This window comes from Hyperolius riggenbachi, chromosome 2 (genome assembly GCF_040937935.1).
Source record: "Hyperolius riggenbachi isolate aHypRig1 chromosome 2, aHypRig1.pri, whole genome shotgun sequence".
Classification (NCBI taxonomy): domain Eukaryota; kingdom Metazoa; phylum Chordata; class Amphibia; order Anura; family Hyperoliidae; genus Hyperolius; species Hyperolius riggenbachi.
This window is the reverse complement of record NC_090647.1, coordinates 228136846-228159597: the sequence shown is the minus strand read 5'-3', so window position 1 is coordinate 228159597 and position 22752 is coordinate 228136846. Positions and strand designations below refer to the sequence as shown.

General features: G+C 41.0%; 1 protein-coding gene across 2 annotated transcripts in view; it reads left to right on the top strand.

Annotated features, from left to right (window-relative positions):
- Nucleotides 1-3272: 3272 nt before the first annotated feature.
- Nucleotides 3273-22752, top strand: part of NPAS2 (neuronal PAS domain protein 2) — a 117712-nt gene continuing 98232 nt past the window's right edge. For both annotated transcript variants that reach the window (XM_068268271.1, XM_068268269.1), the window contains exon 1: nucleotides 3273-4076. In XM_068268271.1, coding sequence (XP_068124372.1) covers nucleotides 3841-4076 — 236 coding nt within the window. In that variant the 5' untranslated portion in view covers nucleotides 3273-3840. The remainder of the gene's footprint in view (nucleotides 4077-22752) is intronic.

Genomic DNA, 22752 nt, shown 5'->3' with positions numbered 1-22752 from the left:
AAGTTCAGTCCCTAAGGTAACTATTTATGTTTTTTTAATGTTAATTTTTTTTGTGAGTGTGTGGGAGGGAAAAAGTTAATTTTTTAAATGTAAATGTCTTTTCATAAAAAAAATTGTATGTAGGTGTAACTTTACTATTTGGCCACAAGATGTCCTTGTGCATTCGTTTCTGTTGCGTACTATTACAGGAAGCAATGCATGGACGTGTAAGTATCGGCTTTTGTAAATGACGCGGCATCTAATTGATCGCCGGCGTTCATTCACACAGGGACTTGGATTAATGAATGGGACTTGCATTCCCTTTCATTCATTCCACCCTCTACGGATCGGTGGCAATAACGAGCGAGGGGGCACGAGGGGTGAGCAGGAGTGCACGGCGCAAGGGAGGAGTATCTATGTCCCTGCAAGGTAAAGCAGGGAAGTAGATACTCGTGCCTGGGGAGGGGAAGTGGTTAAAAGGAAATAAACATGGCAGCCTTCATATCACTCTCACATTGGGTTTACTTTAAATAGGATGTTCACAGAGGGGTGGAGCTGAAGATGGGCTACTAGATGCTAAAGGTGGTATATTTTTTTTAATATCTTTTCAATTCAAGAATTGCAATACATTTTTCTGACTGATTGTAGCATTTTAAAAATCTGACCAATGTACCACACACATATGTTCAGTTTTTCCCCAATTATGTAAAAAATGATTGAAAACTCAGAAAAAAAATTGCTTTGTTTCGAACATTAAGTAATTGAGAATCTACCAGACACCACAACATTTTCATAAAAATGTATCAGAAAAATCCAACACTCCTGATCTTCGTTTATCGAACAAAAAATGGGAAAATCAAACAGATTTCTCGAATGAATAAAAAAAAAAAAAATCTTTCAATTTTTGGGGACAAACAATCATAATAATCGAATTGGTGTAAAATTGGATCTATTAATTGTATCGTGTGTAGCCACCGTATATTAGGTGTGGGATTGGGAGCAATTTGTGGCAAACAGTAGAGACTGTGTGATTGATTCATATCTACTAGGACTATGCAGGTGGGTGGGTTTATTATAAATGGGGAGGGTGGGGTAGATAGTGAGGGAAACACATGGGGAGGTTTGTAGATATGGCTTTAGTGCACTGAGCATGGGTACTAGGCTCTATTATACTTGAGACTTATCGGCAGAGGTTAGGTAATTTAGGCAAGGGCACTGAAATCAAAGCAAAGAAAATAAAAGTTATTGGTTAGAGTTAGCTGTCCAAGTGTAAGGGCATAGGGTAAAATGTGATTTTTATGGAAGTTAGAGGTAGCAGGCAGGAAGGGAAATTACCAAATAAAATTGGTTTTGGAAAGAAAAACACATCCTAGGCTGACAAGAGGGTCCTGGGCAGGGGCAGGTGGTTTCAATGAGGACATGGGAAGCCTCTGGAGGAACCAGAGATGCCCCTCTTCCTAAAGTATACCAGAGCCCAACATCTAATGATTAAATAAAATTTGTTGGTGGGAGGGGTTCAGCCTTCATTTACTGCTCCCTCTGTTCAAAGATCTATCCCACCGTTCTCCAATTACAGCCTCCGTTTGTTGCACCCGACCAGCTGTCCACTATTCAAATATTATGTCAAATGCACCTTCTGACATCACTTACAGGTGCGCGCTTTAGTCTTGCTAGCGTCCCAGCATGCCCTCTCCGCAGCCCTCTGCAGTTTATGCTGTGGAGACGGGAGCATGCGCGTGCCTCTAAGTGATGTCAGAAGGCGCCGTATTTGAAAAGTGGACGGCTGGTCGGGAGCCGCAAACGGGGGGGGGGGGGGGGGGGGAGCCATACAGTGCTGTATTTACATTTTACATTTTCATTTAACACCAGGCATTGCATTGCCTAGTGGGCATGTTGCTCACATTTTTTATAAAAGAATTGAGTAATGGTCATGCAATGCACTTCAATGCCCAGCTGTGTTTTTCCCAAACTCTCTGCATGTGCACGCACACAAAAAAATTAATAGATACAAAAATAGATACAAAAGATACAAACACCCTATGAACCTTGTCAACCCTTTATCTTCTTAACAGGCTGGGTGGAGCAAGTAGGTATTGGGCTCTTACCCTGACCAATATTCGCCACCCCTTCTGCAAACCAACCATGACTCAATGTTGAAGCATAAGTACAGTCTGGCATAATATACAAAACCTGTCTCCCAACTCATAATTGACTACGTAGTTATCCTATCAGCCACAACCCAGAGTAGTATCACCTTTGTTAAAACCACAATTTCCTCTTGGCCACAGTAGCTACTGTGGGAACGGCCATTTTGCATAATAATGTGATCTCAATTTCAAAAACATCACCCTGCTATTTTTCAAAAATAGACTGAAGTGCAAATGAGTTAACTCCCCCTCACCCTGTCCATATTTCTAGGTGCTGAAGTGTGATGGGGAAATTCGGATTTCTGAATTTCAATACAGTACCAACAATACCCTTTAATATGAAGTAGTCCCCATATATCCAACCCCTCCCAGGTGAATAAGTAAAAGGGATCATAGAGTAAAAGTGAGGACATGTTTACTATATAGTCCCTTATTCAGTGTACCTCAAGTTTTCTCCTAGGAGACAATTTTTCACCTTTTGTTTAAAATAAATTTTAAGTACTCTGCAATTGAAAAAGTACCAAAAAACTGATTGGATTGCCAAAATTATTATAAGTATTTCCTTGCTTGCTGATGACTAAAAAGGCATTTTATTGATAAGGTTTGAAAATATCACCTAGGAGAAAAAGTGAATTGAATATGTGCCAAAGAGCCAATAAGTTAAAACCCACAGTGAAAAAATATATTTTTTTATAAAATATGTATATATTTTTAATAATTCCTAACATAACAACTGTCAAAACTGTCAGTGCTACATAAATGCATACAAAACAGACTGCAAACTGTTTTGCTCATGGACCTTCATCCATTTGCTTCAAACATTGTAGCAAAATGTTCCCCCTGCATCCTCTGACAGGCTGCTGTCATTGCATCTCAGTGCAGAATATAGTGATGTTGTCCCAGTCAGGCATCGAGACGTTCCTGCATTTAGCAGTGCTGTGCCTTGTCAGAGAGGTTGGAGAGCAGGATCCCCTATTCTCAGCTGATCAGTGTTGCAAAGCATAGGAGAAAGCAGGCTGTTCTCTGCCTGTCACTGGCTCCCTCGCATGGTATCCTCCCCGTCTCCTCCCACACACAGCAGAAAAAAAGGTCACGTATGTTTGGAAAAATATGTAGGTCAGTGGAACATTTCCTGCACTTGTGATTGAGAGCCAGCCAGCTTTCCTTTATCAATCTCCAGCAGAAATCCACCTACACTAACTAGATCCTTATCCATTTCTTTTTCCTCTCGTGCTATGAGAAAGTGCATCTCTTTATTGCAGACACCCCACACCCACCCTGACTGCAACCAACACCCTGGCGAGCTGCCACCTATGTTTCCAATGCCATAGGTGTCATTTTGACAGCCCTAAAGTAAAGGTGGCCACCCAGCTTCACTCTGCAGGGCATCCTTCATGAGTGACTCCTGACTGAGAGAAGCGAGCAGAGATTCCAGGCAGAATCAGAGAAGACCATGGAAGGGGAAGCGCTGGTGTGAGTCTATCATGCCCTTGGCTTTCAGCAGAGGGGCAGGAAGTGTGTGCCCGGCTCGAGATGCAGCCCTTATCTTGGCTCTGTGACTCTCAATACATCGCTAGATTAGAGAGGGCATTGTGGAGAGCTCCTGGATCGTGGCCATTGCTAGCCCTGCCTGAGCGCTCTAGCAGCCCGTCTTCAAGCATCGAGCTGGCACTGTGCAGCCTGCCGAGCCTGGCATGTGGTGCCCTCTCGCACCATGAGATATAGCGGCTCAGGTAGCAGAAGCGATACAGCCAAGGGCTCTCCCTCCAGCAGTGATATCGGGATTCTGCCAGCGGACTGTACTCAGCTGGACAGCCAGAGCGGCACTCGCAGGGATCCTCACTGCTCGCCGCTCACACAGCGCGCTTCAGCGGACAGCAGCAGCACTATAGCGAGTGGCAAGCGACGCGTCCGGAGCACAGCGCTGCCCCAGCGCCGGAGCGCTGCCAGGTAACACACAACTTCCATTATTATAGTACCAACCATATTAGGTGTGCATTGCTGCTGTTTGCACATTAATGTTCTGCATTGTGCCCGCACTGTGCAAACCCCAAGATTTAACAATGATAATAATACAGTGTGCCATATGGTTTTCCAGGCAGACTTACCTGTGGGATGGTCGGTGGTTTGATGTAGGTGTAGGGAAATAAGTGGAAAATTAATTTAGAGGCAGCTTTTCTATCATTGTTTTATATTTACCTAACGCGGGGAATGAACTGTAAGGAATGCCTTTTTCCTGGAAGGTGATCCAGCTGTGACCACATGGTAGATGACAAGTGGCTTAATTGGTGAATCTGCTCATTTTCCAAATTAATTTTTAGGAAAATTTGTGTTTTGGCCCATGGTGAAAGCAACATTATACAGAACACATACCACTTGTATGTAATATGAGGGACTACATAAACTATCCATACACAGTATATTCACTCGGTTTACCTTTTTACTACGTAAATTTGGTTAAGATTGTACAATCAGGATTGTATCATTAATAGGCACCTTTAGGCTTTGTTCACATTGTGTTCCGTCTGCGTGTCCATCCGTGTTGGCCATTTTTTTAAGCTTTTTTTTTTTTTCGATTTCTCTGTGTTGGACAGTTTTCTTAAGCATTTTTCTAAGTGTTTTGCATTCTATGTTTGCTATAGCATATATATACTGTATTTCATAAACTAGCCAGGATGTACTATAGAAGCTCTGTGAGGTAATTGCAGAAGGCTTATCCTCACCAGAGTGATTTTCCTAAGGAGTGTATACTTGTTTTCTATTTTTATGTTGTTTAGGGCTACTAAATGTTTTTCTTATTTGTTTTTTAGTTGACTTTGCTTTGCAATGCATTTTATGAGCACAACATGGCTTATTTGCAAAGAAAGGTGGAAGAGTTGTCCAGAGCATCTAAGCAGGCTACTGAAGTTATCTTGCAGTAAAACTTTGATTGGTTGCTCTTAACAACTGCATAGTTTTTTTTGTTCCAGCTTTCTTACCTCTGCATTGGTCATTCCGCCCCAGTATGTCCCTGTATGGTGTGTCAAGGTCAATAGTCATGCAGTGGAGTCACAAAGGTCAACACATAGTAGATACATTATTATAAGCGCATCTGTAAAATAATTCAATTAAGCTAAAAATATGATTTTTTTTTATGCTACATTAAACTTACTTGTGAGTCCTTCGGAACACTTGGACTTATTTTCATATTAGTGTTTCCATGTAGAGCTCAGGTACATTGCACATATAAAGAGGAGGTGTAGTGAAAATAACTTAAAAGACTTCTGCGGCGACGACTAAAATCTACATTTAATCTCCTGGGGCTTCTCCCAGCCCCTAGCAGTCATTTCAGTCCCTCAATGCAGCCATGTTCCTCCTCAGTGTCCCGCTGGCCACCTGTAATGATCGGCAATCTGCCGGCAGGTTGGCTCTTCTGGCAGAATGTGCCAGATGACCTGGATGCGCGGACACGCGACCGCAGGCACAGAAGAGCTGACCCTCCAGCGGTTCGCCGATCAGATGTACAGAGGGACACTGAGGAAGACTGGGGCTGCAGCGAGGGACTGAAACTGCTGCTAGAGTCTGGAAGAAGCCCCAGGTGAGTAAACATAGATTTTATTCGTCACCTCGGAAGTCCTTTAATGAATAAAATTGCTTATTTTTTTTACAATATACTTGAATAAATTCTTTCGTCAGTGTTTGCCTGTTTTAACCACTTCAGGATTCAGAAGTACGCCCCTGAATCCTGAAGCGGTTTCCATGGAAACTGCCGCGCGTATGAGCGGCCGTTCCATGTCAGTTCACGGACATGCATCTTCCCCGCTTTTTACATACATACAGCGCTGCTGCGCAGCAGCGCCGTAAAAAAGATCAGCGATCCCCGGCCTCTGATTGGCCGGGGATCGCCGGCATCTGATAGGCTGAAGCCTATCTGAGGCGGCGCAGGACGGATTTCCGTCCTGTGCAGCCCATAATGAAGAGGGGAGGGAGTAAAGGAGGCAGAGGGAGGAATAGCGCTGCGGAGAGGGGCTTTGAGGAGCCCCCCCCCCCCCCCCCCGCTAGGCACAGCAGCGCGGCGGCGATCAGACCCCCCCAGCAGGACATCCCCCTAGTGGAGAAAAAAGGGGGGAAGTCTGATCGCCCTGCCTGCTATTTGATCTGTGCTGCGGGCTGAAGAGCCCCCGCAGCACAGATCATGCAAACCACTCAAAACCCGGAAGTGGTTAAAATCTTTCCTCACCCTGATTTACATTTGAAATGTATCACAGGTGACAACAGCTTAAGTCCTGTCAGGCGCAGCTCTGTTGAATGTTTGTTTACTGAGAATTCTGAAGCCAGTGAAAATTATGCCTGGTCTCCCAGTTGCTCTAGGAGTAGAATTCTGCATAACTAATTAGCCTAGGCAAAACACCACTGGGAGGGCAGAGATAACATTAAAATATACAGTATAGTATATACAAATAGATAGTGTTTCTAATGCTGAAACCAGGAACATCACCACAAAAAGTGGGTATCCTGAATACTTTACTGCATCCTATTATTTAAGCATGATCGTGTTAATAACTTGTTGCACGGGGGCAGATACAGGCATACTCGATCGCTCTTATGATCAGATCTAATTGCACATAAGCCTTTTTCATATACATACCCCATGGCAGCAGAAGATGTTCAGTGATGGACACAAGTATTTCACAATCCCTTTAATGATTTTTTCACTCTGTGTATTTTCAGTACTTTGGGAACTGTACGCTTTCAGTACAGCAAACTTGTAGTGGGGGGAATATGGAGGCTGTCATTGCTGAGTCAGTCCCTCTTTAATATGCTCCTTTCTTGGTTGCTGTAATTGCACCATAGCTGCAGTAGTGCCAGACCCACTGGTCAGGAACAAGCATGCAGGCCAGAACCACTGGTCAGGAACAAGCATGCAGGCCAGAACCACTGGTCAGGAACAAACATGCAGGCAGTAGTGTCAGCTTCAAGGCAAACCGTTTGATCTGAACAATACTGCTGACAAGCAACTCTAGAAACTATTAACAGCAAAGAATCTGCATAGCAGCCACGTAACTAGCATTTTTATAAGGAATTTCACAGTTTTCACAAAATGTATTCATGATGAATACAGAAATACAGCGTGCAAAGTGCAGCAATCTACATCAGCCTATATAGAAACCACTCCCTAACTAAGGGTTGCTACAATGTGAAATCAAGTGATTACAATGGGTTAAGGTATGTACGCAGGTTATATTCTACTGTAGAATATAACCTGCGTACATACCTTAACCCTTCTACTTAGCTAAAATAATCCTTCATGATCATCTGAGCTGCAAATCTAAAGTGAGTACTGATGTTCTCCAACGTCACTGAGTGATTGTTGATTGGCATATCGCTTGTGCAGCAACCTTGATTGAACTCTACAGTGGGGCACCTCCTGCTCCTCCCCTCTCCATAGAGCTGCATGGCAGAAAGCTGAACAGCTCTGTCCCCTAAAACTGTTGCAAATAATTTTTACTGGCAATAGAAATTTGCAGTTAGGGATTGATTGGCCCAATAGGCTGCCTTTCATGACATGTCATGACAGGAAGCCTATTGGGCCAATCAAAGTGCAGGGATCACTTCCTTTCAAATTACTGGTTCCGAAGGGGTCCAGGGCAGGATGAATGAAATGCCCGCTATTGGCTAAGCGCTCGCTATGCCGTGAATAGCAAGCGCTCCTCTGACCAAAGCTAATAGTGCACACTATGCTGGCAATAGTGCACGCAGCGTGCATTAAGGTGTGCAAAGTTATATAGCAATGAGTAACAGGAGTTTACTTGCGCTATTTTATTAGTGAATGAACCTCTTTGTGTGCAATTAAACCATAGTTTACACATCTTTACTGTCCTTAAGGGACCACTATCACGCATTTCTAATAAAGCCTTTGCCAAAATCAGCAGCATTTTAGTGTTTTTTTATTTTATTTTATTAGGAATACAGATTTAACTAAAATGCATTCATCATAGGCATTCAGGAACAGCCCATAAAAAGGAATAGGGGTAAACAGTAGGGATAAGCAAGATTTGTAAGTTCGATCTTGCAGCGAAGCGGGCCTTTCTCGGTTACCAAAATTTCTCTCTAAACCATTCACAAGAAAGGCGCTGTGATTCGCCTTTTGACTTTAAAGGAATTCACAAATTTGCTTTGATAAAAATTGTGGTACCACTCAAAGTTCAAGGAGATGTTCATGTGACTGCCAGAGGCATTCCCTCTCATCCTAATGAACAGCAGCTGCAGGAGAAATAGAATTGTTGGATTCTATAAATAGATATTTCAGAGCTTTTTTAAGTGACCTGTGTGGGTGTCTTAACTGAGTTTATTACCTCTGAGCAGTGAATCCCTCGGTAGCCAGTAGAGTGTTAAGCATTGCATTGCTCTCCTCTGGATTCCTCTCTGTATAATTCATACTAAATAATCAGTTGTCAGAAGGCTGTAAAACAACTAGCTGATAAAAAAAAACCAAAGCCAGTGTAATGCTCGGAACACACAATGCAATTTACCATACGATCGATGGGTGATTGGACAGAAAGTTGTAGCGTATGTACATGTCCAAACTGCTCCCTATAGATAAATGTGTTTCCGATGATAACTTCACAAAGTTGTTTCCTTCCTTGATCGGAAACAGATCGGACTGGGAATTTGCATTGTGTGTTCCCAGCATAAGGCTCTGTTCCGACTAGTTCCCACATTTTGTCCGTTCTCCGCTCATCTCTAAACAGACAGTGAACATCTCCTATATTAGAAATTGGAGTCGTTTGAGAAATTGGAGCCGTTCACACTTGTCACGCTGCAACAAATCCGCGGGATCCATTACAGTAAGCAAACTGCACCTCTGCAGTCCTTGTTTATCCCGGGCAGGCGTATGCGTTCCCCCATATAGCTTACACTGTCCGCTCCCGCACCAAGTGGGAACAGAACTCCTTGTTCACTATATGTGTCTGGAAAAAAAAGACAGCAGAATAGCTTCTTTCCTGTTCTGCACATAAAGGAGTTCTCCTTAGCATCTTGGCTGTCACTTCAAGCAGGGAGTGCTGGGCTGATATAAGAAGCAAATATCCCCAGCATAAATATAAAATTATAATCCTGTATCTTAAGGATACTTAAAGGGAACCTTAACTGTAAAAAAAAATGAGTTTTACTTACCTGGGGCATCTACCAGCCCCCTGCAGCCATCCTGTGCCGTCGCAGTCACTCATGGCTCCTCTGGTCCCCCGCTGCCAGCTAGTTTCGTTTTTGCCGACTGGGAGTCGGCCGGCCGCCATGCGTAAGTTTTTACGCATTCCTGCTGGTGCAGGAAGCTATTGCAGACATCAACAAGTACATTTTTACGCGTTACGGGCGTAATACGTAAAATTTACACCCGTAACGCGTAAAAATGTACTTGTTGATGTCTCCAATAGCTTCCTGCACCAGCAGGAATGCGTAAAAACGTACGCATGGTGGCCGGCCGACTCCCAGTCGGCAAAAGCGAAGCTATTTGGCAGCGGGGGACCAGAGGAGCCATGAGTGACTGCGAGGGCACAGGATGGCTGCAGGGGGCTGGTAGATGCCCCAGGTAAGTAAAACTAATTTTTTTTTACAGTTAAGGTTCCCTTTAAAGCAAGAAGAGGAAGGAAAAGCTTTACTCACCTGGGACTTTTTCCAGCCCTTAGAAGTCTATGTGTCCCATGCTGAATTTCCGCTCTGCTTCAGGCCGTGGCTAGTCCCTCTGTAAGATCCTGAGTTGTGGTCTTCAGTGCTTGCGCATGTGTGCCACACGTCTCGCGTGATCGCGCTCCTGTGTCACAAAGGCTTGAATTGAGCAAGCAGTTGAGTGTCGATATATGTTATTTATTTATTTTTTATGAGTGTTGATAAAGGCCCTAACTGTTTGTATGTGCCCTCTCCCCCAGCTATTCCAGCAAACTACACATGGCTATCAACACTAGGAGGAGATAGACATAGTTGTATTTATTTTTTAATGACAGAGAACCCCCAAAATCCCCGGAGACAGCATTTTTTTGTTTGGCAACACTTTCAAGCAAACAACAAGTCCTGGGGCTGCATTTTGCAGGAGATCGCGCGCATGCTGCGCGCACATCTCCTGCTCGGGGTGGAGTTCCGCCCCGCCTTCAGTCTCCGAGCGGCGAAACCGCCGTCTTTACAGTTAGTACAGCGCTGCGATCAGCAGCAGCGCTGTACTGGGAACAGCCGTGTGACACGGCTGTCCCCCTGGGGGACAAGAGAGCAATCAGCTCTCATAGACAGCCGATCGCCAGGATTGGCTGGCTGGGGTGGAGGGAGGGGTTTAGGGGAAAAAAATGACATATAGTAAAAAAAATACACAGCATAAATATTTATTTAAAAAAAAAACACACAGGGGGGGGGGGGGGGGGGAGTGGGGTTGATCATACCCCACCAACAGAGAGCTCTGTTAGTGGGGAGAAAAGGGGGGGGGGGATCACTTGTGTGCTGTGTTGTGTGGCCCTGCAGCTTGGCCTTAAAGCTGCAGAGGCCAATTAACAATAAAAAGGCCTGGTCTTTAGGGGGGTTTAACACTGCGGTCCTCAAGTGGTAAAATGTTTTATAATGATAGTGGGAAATGATTTATGAGATATCTTTTGTGAATCAACTTTATGGGAATTTAATAATTACCAGGACACTTAAAGGGAATCTTAAGGGAAAAATGAGTTTTGGTTTTAATACATGAATATGTATGGTGGAAGCTACCGTATTTGACCTCCTTGGTTGAATAGCTCTTCAGCATGCCTCATGCGTCCCAAGTAGTTACGAAGATGAGCACATCCGTATTGTGCATGCACGAGTCTGAGCTTGCACATGCACAGTGGATGCGCTAGTCTTCAGCAAGGACTTCTGTAGGCTGCAGGATACTTATAAGAAACAGTAGCTCCCACCTGGGACAGTGCAGGAGTGACAGGTCAGACCGAGGAACTGGAATGCTCTGTGGTACCTTTCCTGTACATAGATGTGTATTAGAACTGAAAATACATTTTTGCTTGCTAGCCAACCAGGTCTTCCTTTCAAATAGTGAATATACGATATACTGCAAATTGTGTTTCCCGTTACAGTAATAAATCACATGGTATAAATCTCTTAGTGATGGTGAGTGTATCCAGGCTGATGATGTCACTGCAGGAATATAAATACAACCAGAGACGTGTATAGGCCATAAATATCAGCGATCCATATGCAGAATGGTGCTTACACTATGTATTAATGCCCTGCATATACATGACGTCTTCATCATTAATACAGATTTCACAGGACTATAGCTAAAAAGGATATCATTACATGATGACAAATTACGCTATAAATGGTGTTACATATCAAATAATGTTTAAGTTTGGCAGATTTTTTTTTGCATTTCCCATAAATGATGCTTTAGATAGCAACTAGGTGGTGGCTGGTTGCTCAGCAGTCTTGCAATAGGTATGGTAGTCTTGTATAGATATAGTTATAGGTATAAATATACGCAGCTATGCATTGCTTCTGCAGAAAACACAGCCACATCAAAAAAGAAATTTAAGCAAAAAGTGTATGGGAGGTTTAACTGTGTCATGTGTATTGTTAAAAATGTATTCTTTCATAGATGCACTGCTTTCTGCTCTTTGCAGCTAATAACTCATGCAGGAAAAGGGGAGTTACTGGGGCGTTACTCAGCAGAGTTCATCAACACTCCTTTCACACTATGGGCCTGATGCAGGAAAGTGTGGTTATATTGCCGTACACAGACATCGCATGGCAATATTACCTTTACTACTGGTGCTGTGTACCACGAGTTACACTATTAACGCGACCTGTGGTACTCGACTAGTGTGACCATTGTAAGGTAATGCGCATTACTAACAGTAATTCCCATGCCCATAATAATGGTCCATTTAGGCTACATTTTCACTAGCCGCCGCGCGTCCTATGAGATGCGCCACAGCAGAACGCGAGTACGCAGCCGAATCCTGGTAGCCGCTGCCACTTGCGCGAACACTTGCTGCAATGTCGGCCGAATTGTTATGGCAAGCGACATAGACTGCTGCAGCATTATTCCCTATGGCAGAAGATTCAGGCCCAATTTCCGCACTAGTGGAAACGGGCCCTAAAGGACAGCTGAGCTGGGGGAAAAAGTTGACTTTCACTTATTTGGGCCTTCTTCCGTAGGTTCCTACCATTGTTCAGCTGTCACCCCAATTAACAGTTTATCTCTCAATATTTTTGTAAAATTGGAATAATATCATGAAAATGGGAGACTATAGGGATAGTGTGTTTATAAAGTCTATCTTTGTATCACTTTGGAGTTTGATAAATTTGGTCCCGAGACCTCACCATGAGACAGACACAGTAATGGATTCCTGATCAGAAGATTCAAGAGTATGGAGACATCATTTGTATGATTTTTAATTAAATAATAAAAATTAAAAAAAAAACTGCTTCGAAAAAAAATCCCAAAACATTTGTATTGCAAATTTTGATACAGTCCACACAATATCCACAAAAGAACACTGTTATCTGCTAGCTTCCAATTCCTGCCTATGTTAAATTAGAACGTAGTGAGGGTTGCTGCAAAGTTTGAATTGCCATTAGTGTGACTGTAGTTGTGTGCTGGCACTCACAGTGAGAATTTTTTTTTTTTTTTCAATATATCCAGGCTTCCTGTTCAGGTCTTCAAAATACATGTACTGAATGGACTCATCTGCCATACATGACTGACTGGTCATGTATGGCAGGTCAGTGCTGACTGGTCTTCACAGTTTGTAAATAAACTCTGTAGAGGAGTTCCTGTGTGAGTATCCTGTGTAAGATGAAGGCTCGCCTCCAATCAGTACTAGTCTTTGAGTAAGAGGTAAAGCTGCTTTTGTTGGTAAATAGGATGCACACTGCCTAGAGGTCCTATGGCTCATCACCAACTCTTACATGGTGAGGAAGTTCCAGGTATAGGTCTTCTACATTCATTTGTAGAAAAATAATGATTTACCAGGTATGCATGAATAGCCATTATTTAAATTCTTCATAAAAAAACTGTGACTTATGCCCAGTACATACCTTTGATATTACTTTTCTTTTAAACATGTTTTATTAGTTTTTTCAGAATATTAACAACCCCCAAGCCAGTAATAAAACATTGTTGCAGACAATATAGCAACAGCTCAGGACACCCTCCAACCATCCTAACCCCTACCTCTCCCAACCCATCCCTCCCAGTCACGGTCTTCTACAAGTTAAGGAGTTTGACAAACCTTTAACCAATTTTATGTTTACCCAAAGTCCCAAGCAAATCTTTATTTGCACATCAAGAAGTATACTTGAAGTGATCCATCATAAATATAATTTTCTGTACAAACACACTGCCTGCCTATCGCAATATGCTCTGCTCTATTGGGGGGCAAGGAGGGTACATATGGGCAATAGCGGGCAGCAGTGATGGGCTTGGTTTTCCAGATTGCCTCACAGAACTTTTACTACCTTTTATGCTTTCCCGTAGTCATAAAACTTGCCATAGACATTAGAAAGCAGTCAGGCATGTGACCCATCTTAAACAACTAAAGGGTTTTTCAATAACAATTATCATTTAAAGGTGCAAGTCTAGGCCAATAACGCATGCATACGGTATTTATGCTAAGAGGAGGGAAGGGCAGAACGAGCAAAGGTTTTTCCCATCTGCCTAATTCAGAAGGAAATGAATAGTGTATAAACACCAAACATTATATACCGGAAGTATTAGTGTAATTATAAAGACCTTCAAGTACAGAAGAAAATGCATGCATGTTAAAGACAGTCACACTTACAGTAGCAGTGAGTGCTCTCAATCTTTAATGTTTGGATATGTAAATTTCATAGCAAATGCTATAACATAAAGGTTCCTTGTATTTCTGCTAGAAATATCTTTTCCATTGCATTTTCAATCAAACCATCAGTACTAGATCATCAGTGTCAGCAGGCACAAGGATTTCTAGTAACCATGGTAACATCTATTTTATTGAAACCTACAGATATAAAGCCATTTGGAGCCTTTCAATTCTTAGATATTTACTTGCTGCGTTCTCAATTTAATATACGTTACAAATTAACACAATAACATTCTGGAGCTGCTCTGAAGAATATCATAATTGATGTACCATAAACTTTTTTTGAACTCTATAGCTTTGTGCTTTCATAAAAACAGGCCTTCTGCAGAGCTGCCCACTGTCCCTCTATTGAAGGGACAGTCCCTCTTTTGGTCCCTCAAATTCCTAATTTGTCCCTCTGTCCCTCATCAGGACCAATGTAAAGATCTATATAAATATGTGTATATTTCTAATGAAAATGTATTTACCGTAATTATTCTCTTTTAAATTGATATATTTCTTTCAAATGTTCATATAAAGGAAAGGTAATTATGATAAAAAGGACCAGTGTGGTGTGAATGATAAAATGACATCTTTTGCTAAAGAATTTTTTATGGTATGACTGACTAGGGGTGTAGTGGGAACGTGAGTCTTGGTGTCCCTCAGTGTTGGGAGGTATGCATTTGAATAGTTGCATACATTTCTGTGGCTTCAACAAGTTTGTAAAGTCTACAGGAACAAGTTCATTTGACTTAAAAGACACTGAAGCGGAAAAAAAAAATGATATCATGAATTGGTTGTGTAGTACAGATAATTAATAGAACATTAGTAGCAAATAAATTAGTCTCATATTTTTATTTTCAGTTATATAGCTTTTTTATAACATTGCCTCATTCTCTAATATTTGCAGTTTACACACTACACTCAGCATTCTAAATAATTTCACAGAGCAAGCTAATGACCTTTTGAACCCTTCTCTGCAGAAAAAAAACAAAATACAGTGAGACAGTTGAGATGATAAGCTTCAGAAGACAGAGCTCTCTGCGACTTTAAAAGTCATGAAGCTCAATGAAGCTCTTTTGCACTGATAACAACTGGAGTTTCTTAACTCTTCCTGTACTGGAAACAATATTAGACTCAAATCTCTGCTGCTAATGTTTTATTTCTTAGCTGTGTTACACATACAAATCATTATATCATAAGTTTATTTTCACTTCAGATTCCCTTTAATATTTGAATTGCCTATCTGGAAATATTCATCCAGTACTGCAATGTTTAGATGGTGTGTCAAAAGGTCATTATTATAAGGATATATGGGCTCAAGAAAAGTGAGTAAAATTTCCAGGGATTAGGAAAAATATCATCATTTTACTACAGATACTTATTTGTAAGCTCACAAATATGGAAAACTATTATAGCAGCAGGAGTTGTTGAGGAGTACAGGAATTAGTATTTGATTGCAGTTGTGTGAAGCATCTATAGCAGGATTTATTTATTTTTGAATAAATCTAGGACATCTGGGTTTTGCACTGCAGAGATACATACCTCATGATGATTTATCTCGGGTCTAGTTGGTGCTTGCAATGTTTCCTCTACTGCCATTATTATACACACCCCCACTTCAGTCAACCTACTGAGGGTCCCCATTTGTCTAGGAGTTGTCATTTTTCTTGTGATTTTGATAATCTAATTCATAACAGCTTGGGGTAATTCTGTGAACTTTACCTCTATATTTGCCAAGTGAAAGAAACTATGTTATATGAAGTAATTCTAGTAATGGAGAAGTTATAGGTTCTGTGATTTGTGAAAAAAGGTGGCACTTTTGTCCCTTGAGAAAATATCCAATCTACCGTAACAGGAAGTTACAGTATCTTCTCAGCCGCTGGCTTTTTCTAGAAAAAAAAGTGTACTTTAGTCTCCACAGACAACATAAAACATATAGCTAATAGTCTAGTAGAAGGACAAAAAAGTAAAAACAATAAATAAAAAATATTTGGTATTCTATTGGAGATGCCAATAAAGTTCTCCTGTTGAGTGTGTTTATATTATTGACTAAAATCCTAGTGCTTTACATTTAGTAGGGTAATGTGGCCCCATTAAAACAAAGCTATCGAAGCCATGCATTGTAGTCACCTACCCCCTCACATCTCAAGAAAATACAATCTCTTCTCAGCAGCTTAGACTGTGGAGTTTGAACTTGTTCATGTTGGTTGGGCACCTGAAACCTATAACCTGTTAGTGAGGACCAGGAATAGATTCCCCCACAAGACCAGGATTTTTAATGGACAACTGTAGTGATATGGAGGCTGCCATATTTATTTCCTTTTAAACAACACCAGTTGCCTTGCAGCCCTGCTGCGCTGTTTGGCTGCAGTAGTGTCTGAATAATACCAGAAACATGCATGCAGCTAATGTTATCAGATCCTACAATAATGTCAGAAACACCTGCTCTTCATATGCTTGTTCAGGGTATATGGCTAAAAGTATTAGAGGCAGAGGATCAGCACAATAGCTAGGTAACTAGTATTGCTTAAATGGAAATAAATATGGCAGTTTCCATATCCTCCTTGCTACAGTTGGCTGTTAAGCATACATTGGCCTCAATTCACTAATCTTAACTCCTGTCTTTAATAACTCTTCTGAGCTGTTTTACAGTTATCACCATGGTGATATAATTATGATAACTGTAAAACAGCTCAGAAGAGTTATTAAAGACAGGAGTTAAGGTTAGTGAATTGAGGCCATTGCCTCTGTAAATTGGGGAAAAGTTTTACAACTGATTTTTAAGCATGATTTTTTACCAGGGGAGCCACTACACAATAAACTGGTTTACAACATATCCCTTTATAAAGTTAATAGTAGCTGAGGCATGTTGATAGCCTGTTTAATTCCTGTACTAACCTTGCAAGGACTGCAAGATAAATACTGCTGTAACCCTTGTTCCGCTTGAGTCATTCACCTCATATGCCCTCAAGAAACATGCTTGCTGGGAAAACAAGCGCAGTGGCAGTGCCTGCCAAAAGCCGAATTACCACATACTATCGTAATTCATAAAAGGATTGATGCGATTCTTAGCAAAAATGACCACCTATACTAATATAGTATATCACAGCAAATCAGAATAATCATATTTACAAGGACGTATTAGATTCATCAGGTATGCATATTTTGTCAGCCATGATCACAGCACTTTCCTCAACCAATTTATGTGGCAACACATCATCAATTTATCATTATTCTCAACAAGTGACAGGTTCTCACACACATGGCCAAATTGTGAGATTTCAAAGCATAGACTTTTGATTCTGCCAAGTAATGAACTTTCCACATGGATATCAAAGGCCAAGATGTTAGCCTGTCAGGGAGTTGTACAATGACCGCATGTCCAAACAATTGGCTAACTTGTAAAACGTTCATTTCATACTGGATGTGATTGGAAATTATCACAATCAACACTATGCTTGATTTGGTATTGCAAGATGCAGTACAAAACCACCAATCCTTTGCTCATTTTGCTGCCAAGTCACGGTACACATTTTGTACCCTTTCATGGTACAATTTTTATCAACATTTTTTTTATTTTGATCAATCTGATTGAATTGTATAAAAAAAAAGAATAAGCAATCGCTGACGATAGATTAAAAACGATCATATAGTCGATCGTACATAGCTGGTTTATCAGTTCGCCTAATGGATTTTTTTCTCATCAGATCTGTTCTGATCAAGTTGAAAATTGTCCTGTTGATGAATACGATCTATTAATTTATTTATTTTGATTTTTTTTAAAACAAATTTTTATTAAGGAAGCTTAATTGTTAACTATATATTTCCAACATTAATTAATGTATGTTAAATCAAAGTTTGTCCATATAAAATATGTTTAACTATTTATAGAAAACCTGTGCATTGCACAAAATATCATATGAATATAAATCAAATAGGACCACAATTGCGTTGAAAAAAACGTGTATTCAATACATCTCTTTCACACAAGACAGTCCCGAGCCAGCGTGGATGAGTGTCTCTTAACCGCTCTGGCCGTCACCTCAGAACACCGCTCCAGTCGATACCTTAAACCGATGCGCCGGGCTCTCCAAACGTGGCACCTGCACAGTCTTTCCACGGACAGTGGCTTTGGCTTCCCAGGACCAAAATAGGTATATGCGTTTTACCACTTTCAAGTGGGTTCTTCAGGACTCAGTTAAGAGACACTCCTCCACGCTGGCTCGGGACTGTCTTATACAATGCGGGGACGCCCGCTTACTACCCAGCAATCGACAGATGAGCAGCGCTGTTTAAACCGCAAGGCTGACACAGAACCGTATGCTACATCATGCTGCAACGAATTCCATATACTCCAAGTGCACATGGAGATGGACGGTGAAGCCCAGGATTTTGTTTAAAAGCACCTTATGGACACGTGAGTTTACTGGCCAGTAAAAAGCTGTAACTATGATCTTAAGCAACCCGGGTTGTCTAATCAGTATAAAATCCACATGAGGAGGCTACTGATCTGTTCCATAGACTTGCAGTTAGTTCTATTAATTGAATACAGCCTAATACTTAATGTGTCTTTTAAAGGGAAAGTGCAATAAGAGATTGTTGTGTGTAAAAGGGATGTTTTTCAACGCAATTGTGGTCCCGTTTGATTTATATTCATATAAAATATTTGTCATCAGTTATGATTGACTCTTGTTTTAATAAATATTTGTCTAAATATCCTAATTCACAGCTTACGAGATATGATGAATGATACTATCATTTCTTTGTAGAGATCAGGGGGACAAAATCCTGTTGTTGGCCACTAAGGATCATATCCAATTAATTATTTCCAATTTACAAATCAATCGTTTTTAGAATCTTTCATAAAAATTGTATCGTTAATGGGCACCTTTTGTGTTTGGCAAACAGTATTGATTGCACCCCATTTTCAAAAAAGTGTGTAAAATTTAAATAAAAAATAAATAGGCAGTGATTTGGGAATACAATTTTAAGCCTAATATTTAAATGGAAATAGCACAGACAACATAGTAAATGTGGAAGCTGCCAGAGAAATATTGTTTTTTTGAAAAATGTACGCTTATTTTTTAATTTGAAGGCCGCAAAATTTTTCAAAAAAGATGGGAGAGGAGCATGTTTACCGCTGTGCTATATTACCACTTCCTATAACAACACTGTACATGTTTGGGAACTAAGATTAGTTGCTGAAGTCCAATTTTTGCCTCTTATAGGACTTCAGCTGCTCAAATGCTTGAGGTCACTACTTTCCTATTTCTGTTTCATAATGCACAAAATGTTTTCAGTGGTTGACAGGTTCGGACTGCAGGCAGGACTGTGTACAACTCCTTTTCTACAGAGCCATGTTTTTGTAATATATACACCTACTGCATGGCATAGGCTTGTGTAAATATGCTAGGCCTTCCCTGAAAAATACATTTTCTAAAATTGATGTACATCATTCAGCATATATGATGGCTTGCTAAATGTTCACATCCATGCCACAACAGATGCTGCCTTTTGTATTGTATGCTGATAACAAGCTAGTTGGTCCTTGTTTGTTTTCACCCAGGGGGATGCACGATAAACTATACCATATGTGTCTCTCGGTGCATTACATCTTCTACCTGAAACTACTCCTAGCATTGTTGTATACAGGTAGTCCCCAGTTAACGAACGAGATAGGGACTGTAGGTTCGTTCTTAACCTGAATCTGTTCTTAAGTCGGAACATTGTGGCATCTCTGTCCCCTGTACATCCTCTGTGCCTCCAGTGCCCCCCTCTATGTCACCTTTGCCCTCTGTACCTGCTTATGCTAGTTTAAAAGCCATTTTTTCTTTGAATTTTTGAAAATTGATTTTCTCAAACACTACAAGCCCAATTTGAAAAAAAAAATTTGATTTGCTCCCATGGAAACACAGAATCCATGCCGTTCGTATCGGCGGGTCGTTTGTAAGTCGGGCGTTCATAAGTCAGGGACTACCTGTAAATCATTCAGTACACAAGGATGAAGACCTGCACTAGAGGAACCTTCTTATCTTTGTAGATAAGTGACTGTTATAAACTGGAAATATCTCATAGAGCATAGTGAAAAAAGTAGTTCTGTGTTATTGTTCCAGATTTGTTTGAAAATTCACTTAAATGAAAGCTATATTTTCTTGTTTAAAGAGTTGCAAGTCCAATACAGAAAATATATTTGTAGGTTTCATATCATGTATTTAACGTGTTTTCGGGCAATCTAAAAAATGTGTTTGAAAATATAAAAATGTTTCATTTAAAATATCTGTAAGATGGCCATAGAGACATAACAGTTTGGAAACTTATCCAACTGCAGTGAAACATAGTTTAATGACGTTTGTACAAAGCATGAGTAAGAGGATTTTTTTTACACATAGGTGTGGCCCTAACCATAGCTGGAGCATTAAGTCTATAAGACAATACAAAAACAACTCGATCAGTTCCAGCGTTTGCTAGCTGAGCTCTGGCACTGCTTCAGTGAGTCTACACCCTTTGCAAGATTTTAGTTTTGTGAATATTTTAGATGAACGACCACACGCTTTCAAGAATATGTTTTTTGTTAAAAAGTTTTATGACTGCAACGTTTTTATGTATTTTTTTTTGCAATTTCTGTGGAATATATATTGCAGTGAATAAAGTTTGAAATCCCAGCATTTGCATGAGTGGCGTGCACACAACCAGAATGCTCCCGTCTGCGGCTGTGGTGGCAGCACAGATAAACAGGGAGTGCAGAGTGGGACTGAGCATGTGCTGAAGAAGGAGAGCTCCTTCGGCTTTTGTTTGACTGTCTTCAGTTGGAACCACAAACGAGGGCAGAATGGTGGAAAAGAGGGCAGGCTGGCAAAGCCAGGGGATCTTTAGGATTCAGGACACCATCATAAACACTCTTTCATGTTTATTTTAGTATGGGGGGGGAGGGCAAAAATCTTGTATTCTCAAACTACAGGCTATCAAAAACTATTGGATCAAGTAAATTATCACTATTCACCTGGTATTGATTAGTTACCTCTGTTTGCTGCCTTATACCATTTGATATTAGATCAGATTTGAGCAATGATCTAATCTAATATTGATCTTGCTGCTGCGACTAGCTTTGTACTGCTCCCTTAAGTTGGCCACTAATGACACAATTTGACGAACAATCATTTACGAACAATATGAGCGATCCGAAATGACAGTTTATGACCACTAATGGCCAAAAATCTCCTAATCAATCCAACAGGATTGATCCTAAAATCAAATCGATTTCATTAGTCTGATTAGATTGGTTAGGGGATTTTTTCCCTTAGTGGTCACAAACGATCATTTCAGGTAATTTATACAAAGAATCGTTCATAAACGATCATACAGCAAATTGTATCGTTAGTGGCCACCTTTAGGGAATTTCACCTGGAAGGAGCAGCTGTGAAGCATTGTTTATATATACAGCTATGGGATACTGTAAATATTTTGAAATTACAAATGATGAAGGATGGTGATGATAGGAAGCAAGCTTAAGACACTTGTGAGCAGATTGCATATGGCGTGCTCTGGCCAATGTACAGCAGTCAATTGTAACAAATTAAGGAGAAAAGAAACACAGGCACTGCTAGCAATCAGTTGTAATCTAGCTGAATTGTGCAAAGAACTTGCATGCAATATTAAATTACAGACAGTTCATACCATGCTCAGGTGTACAAAGACGATATCGGTGGGTACTGGGCACAGATGCCTTACAACCATTTTGCGCTATGCCTGCACTTCTACAGAGGCTGTAAACCTCTATAGAAGTGCATAGCGTGAATCGGCCGTCAGGAATGCTGTATTTATTGTAATGGCATTGTGTGTGAATTCAGACATTTCAGTTTACAAGCTGATAAGCCAGGCGTTGTCCAGTTCCAATCTTGTCTGGCATTTTCCTCTGTAATTACAGCAGACTAAATGCTGCACATCATTTAAGTGATTGTTTAAATCAATGTGATGACACAGCACTTCATTTATCTACTTTCTGAACTTTTACTTTTTATCATTTGCAATTTTAGTGAAATAAAAGTGTTGCTTTTAATAAAGATTTTAACCCAGTGGTTAAGATGATCTAAATCTGTGTTAGGGTTTGGATAGTGGCAATACTAAGGTTTTGTAAAGTGGCGACACTAAGGGCCCGTTTCCACTTGTGCGGCGCGATTTCGACTGGAAAATTGCGGCAACTAATCCGCATGCGGTTGCGGTTTCGTTGCCATTTTTATGCGGCTTTTCACACGGAATCGCTCGCAGTTTGTGCAACGTGATTTTAACGATGTCAATGCCGGCAAGCTTTGACATGGGTTTTTAAGCGGAAATGCTGGGAAAACCGCAAGACTAAAATGCTTGCGGTTTTCCTATTTAGTTACATTACCGACGAATCGCGTGCGGGTGTGCGGCGTGCAAATTCTGATGGGTCTGCCGTGCAGATTTTTTCCGCACGACAAACCGCACAGAATCCCGCACAAGTGGAAACAGTCCCATTCACTTGTGTTGTCTATGTGAATCTGCATGCAGGAAACACATGCAGATTCACCCTAGTGAAAACGGGCCCTAAGGGTTTGGAAAGTGTCAATAGTAATGGGTAGGCCAACACTTCCATAGGAGCAAACTGGGCAATTGCAGTGCGAAGAGTCAGGAAGTGGGCACCATCAGTCTGTAAAGTTTCAGACAGTGGTGCATATAGGTGAGTAATGTGTATACACTGATGTCACCGTGCCACATACATGTATATGACAGGGTGACATTGGTGTATATGCATCACTGGACCTATATGTACCACT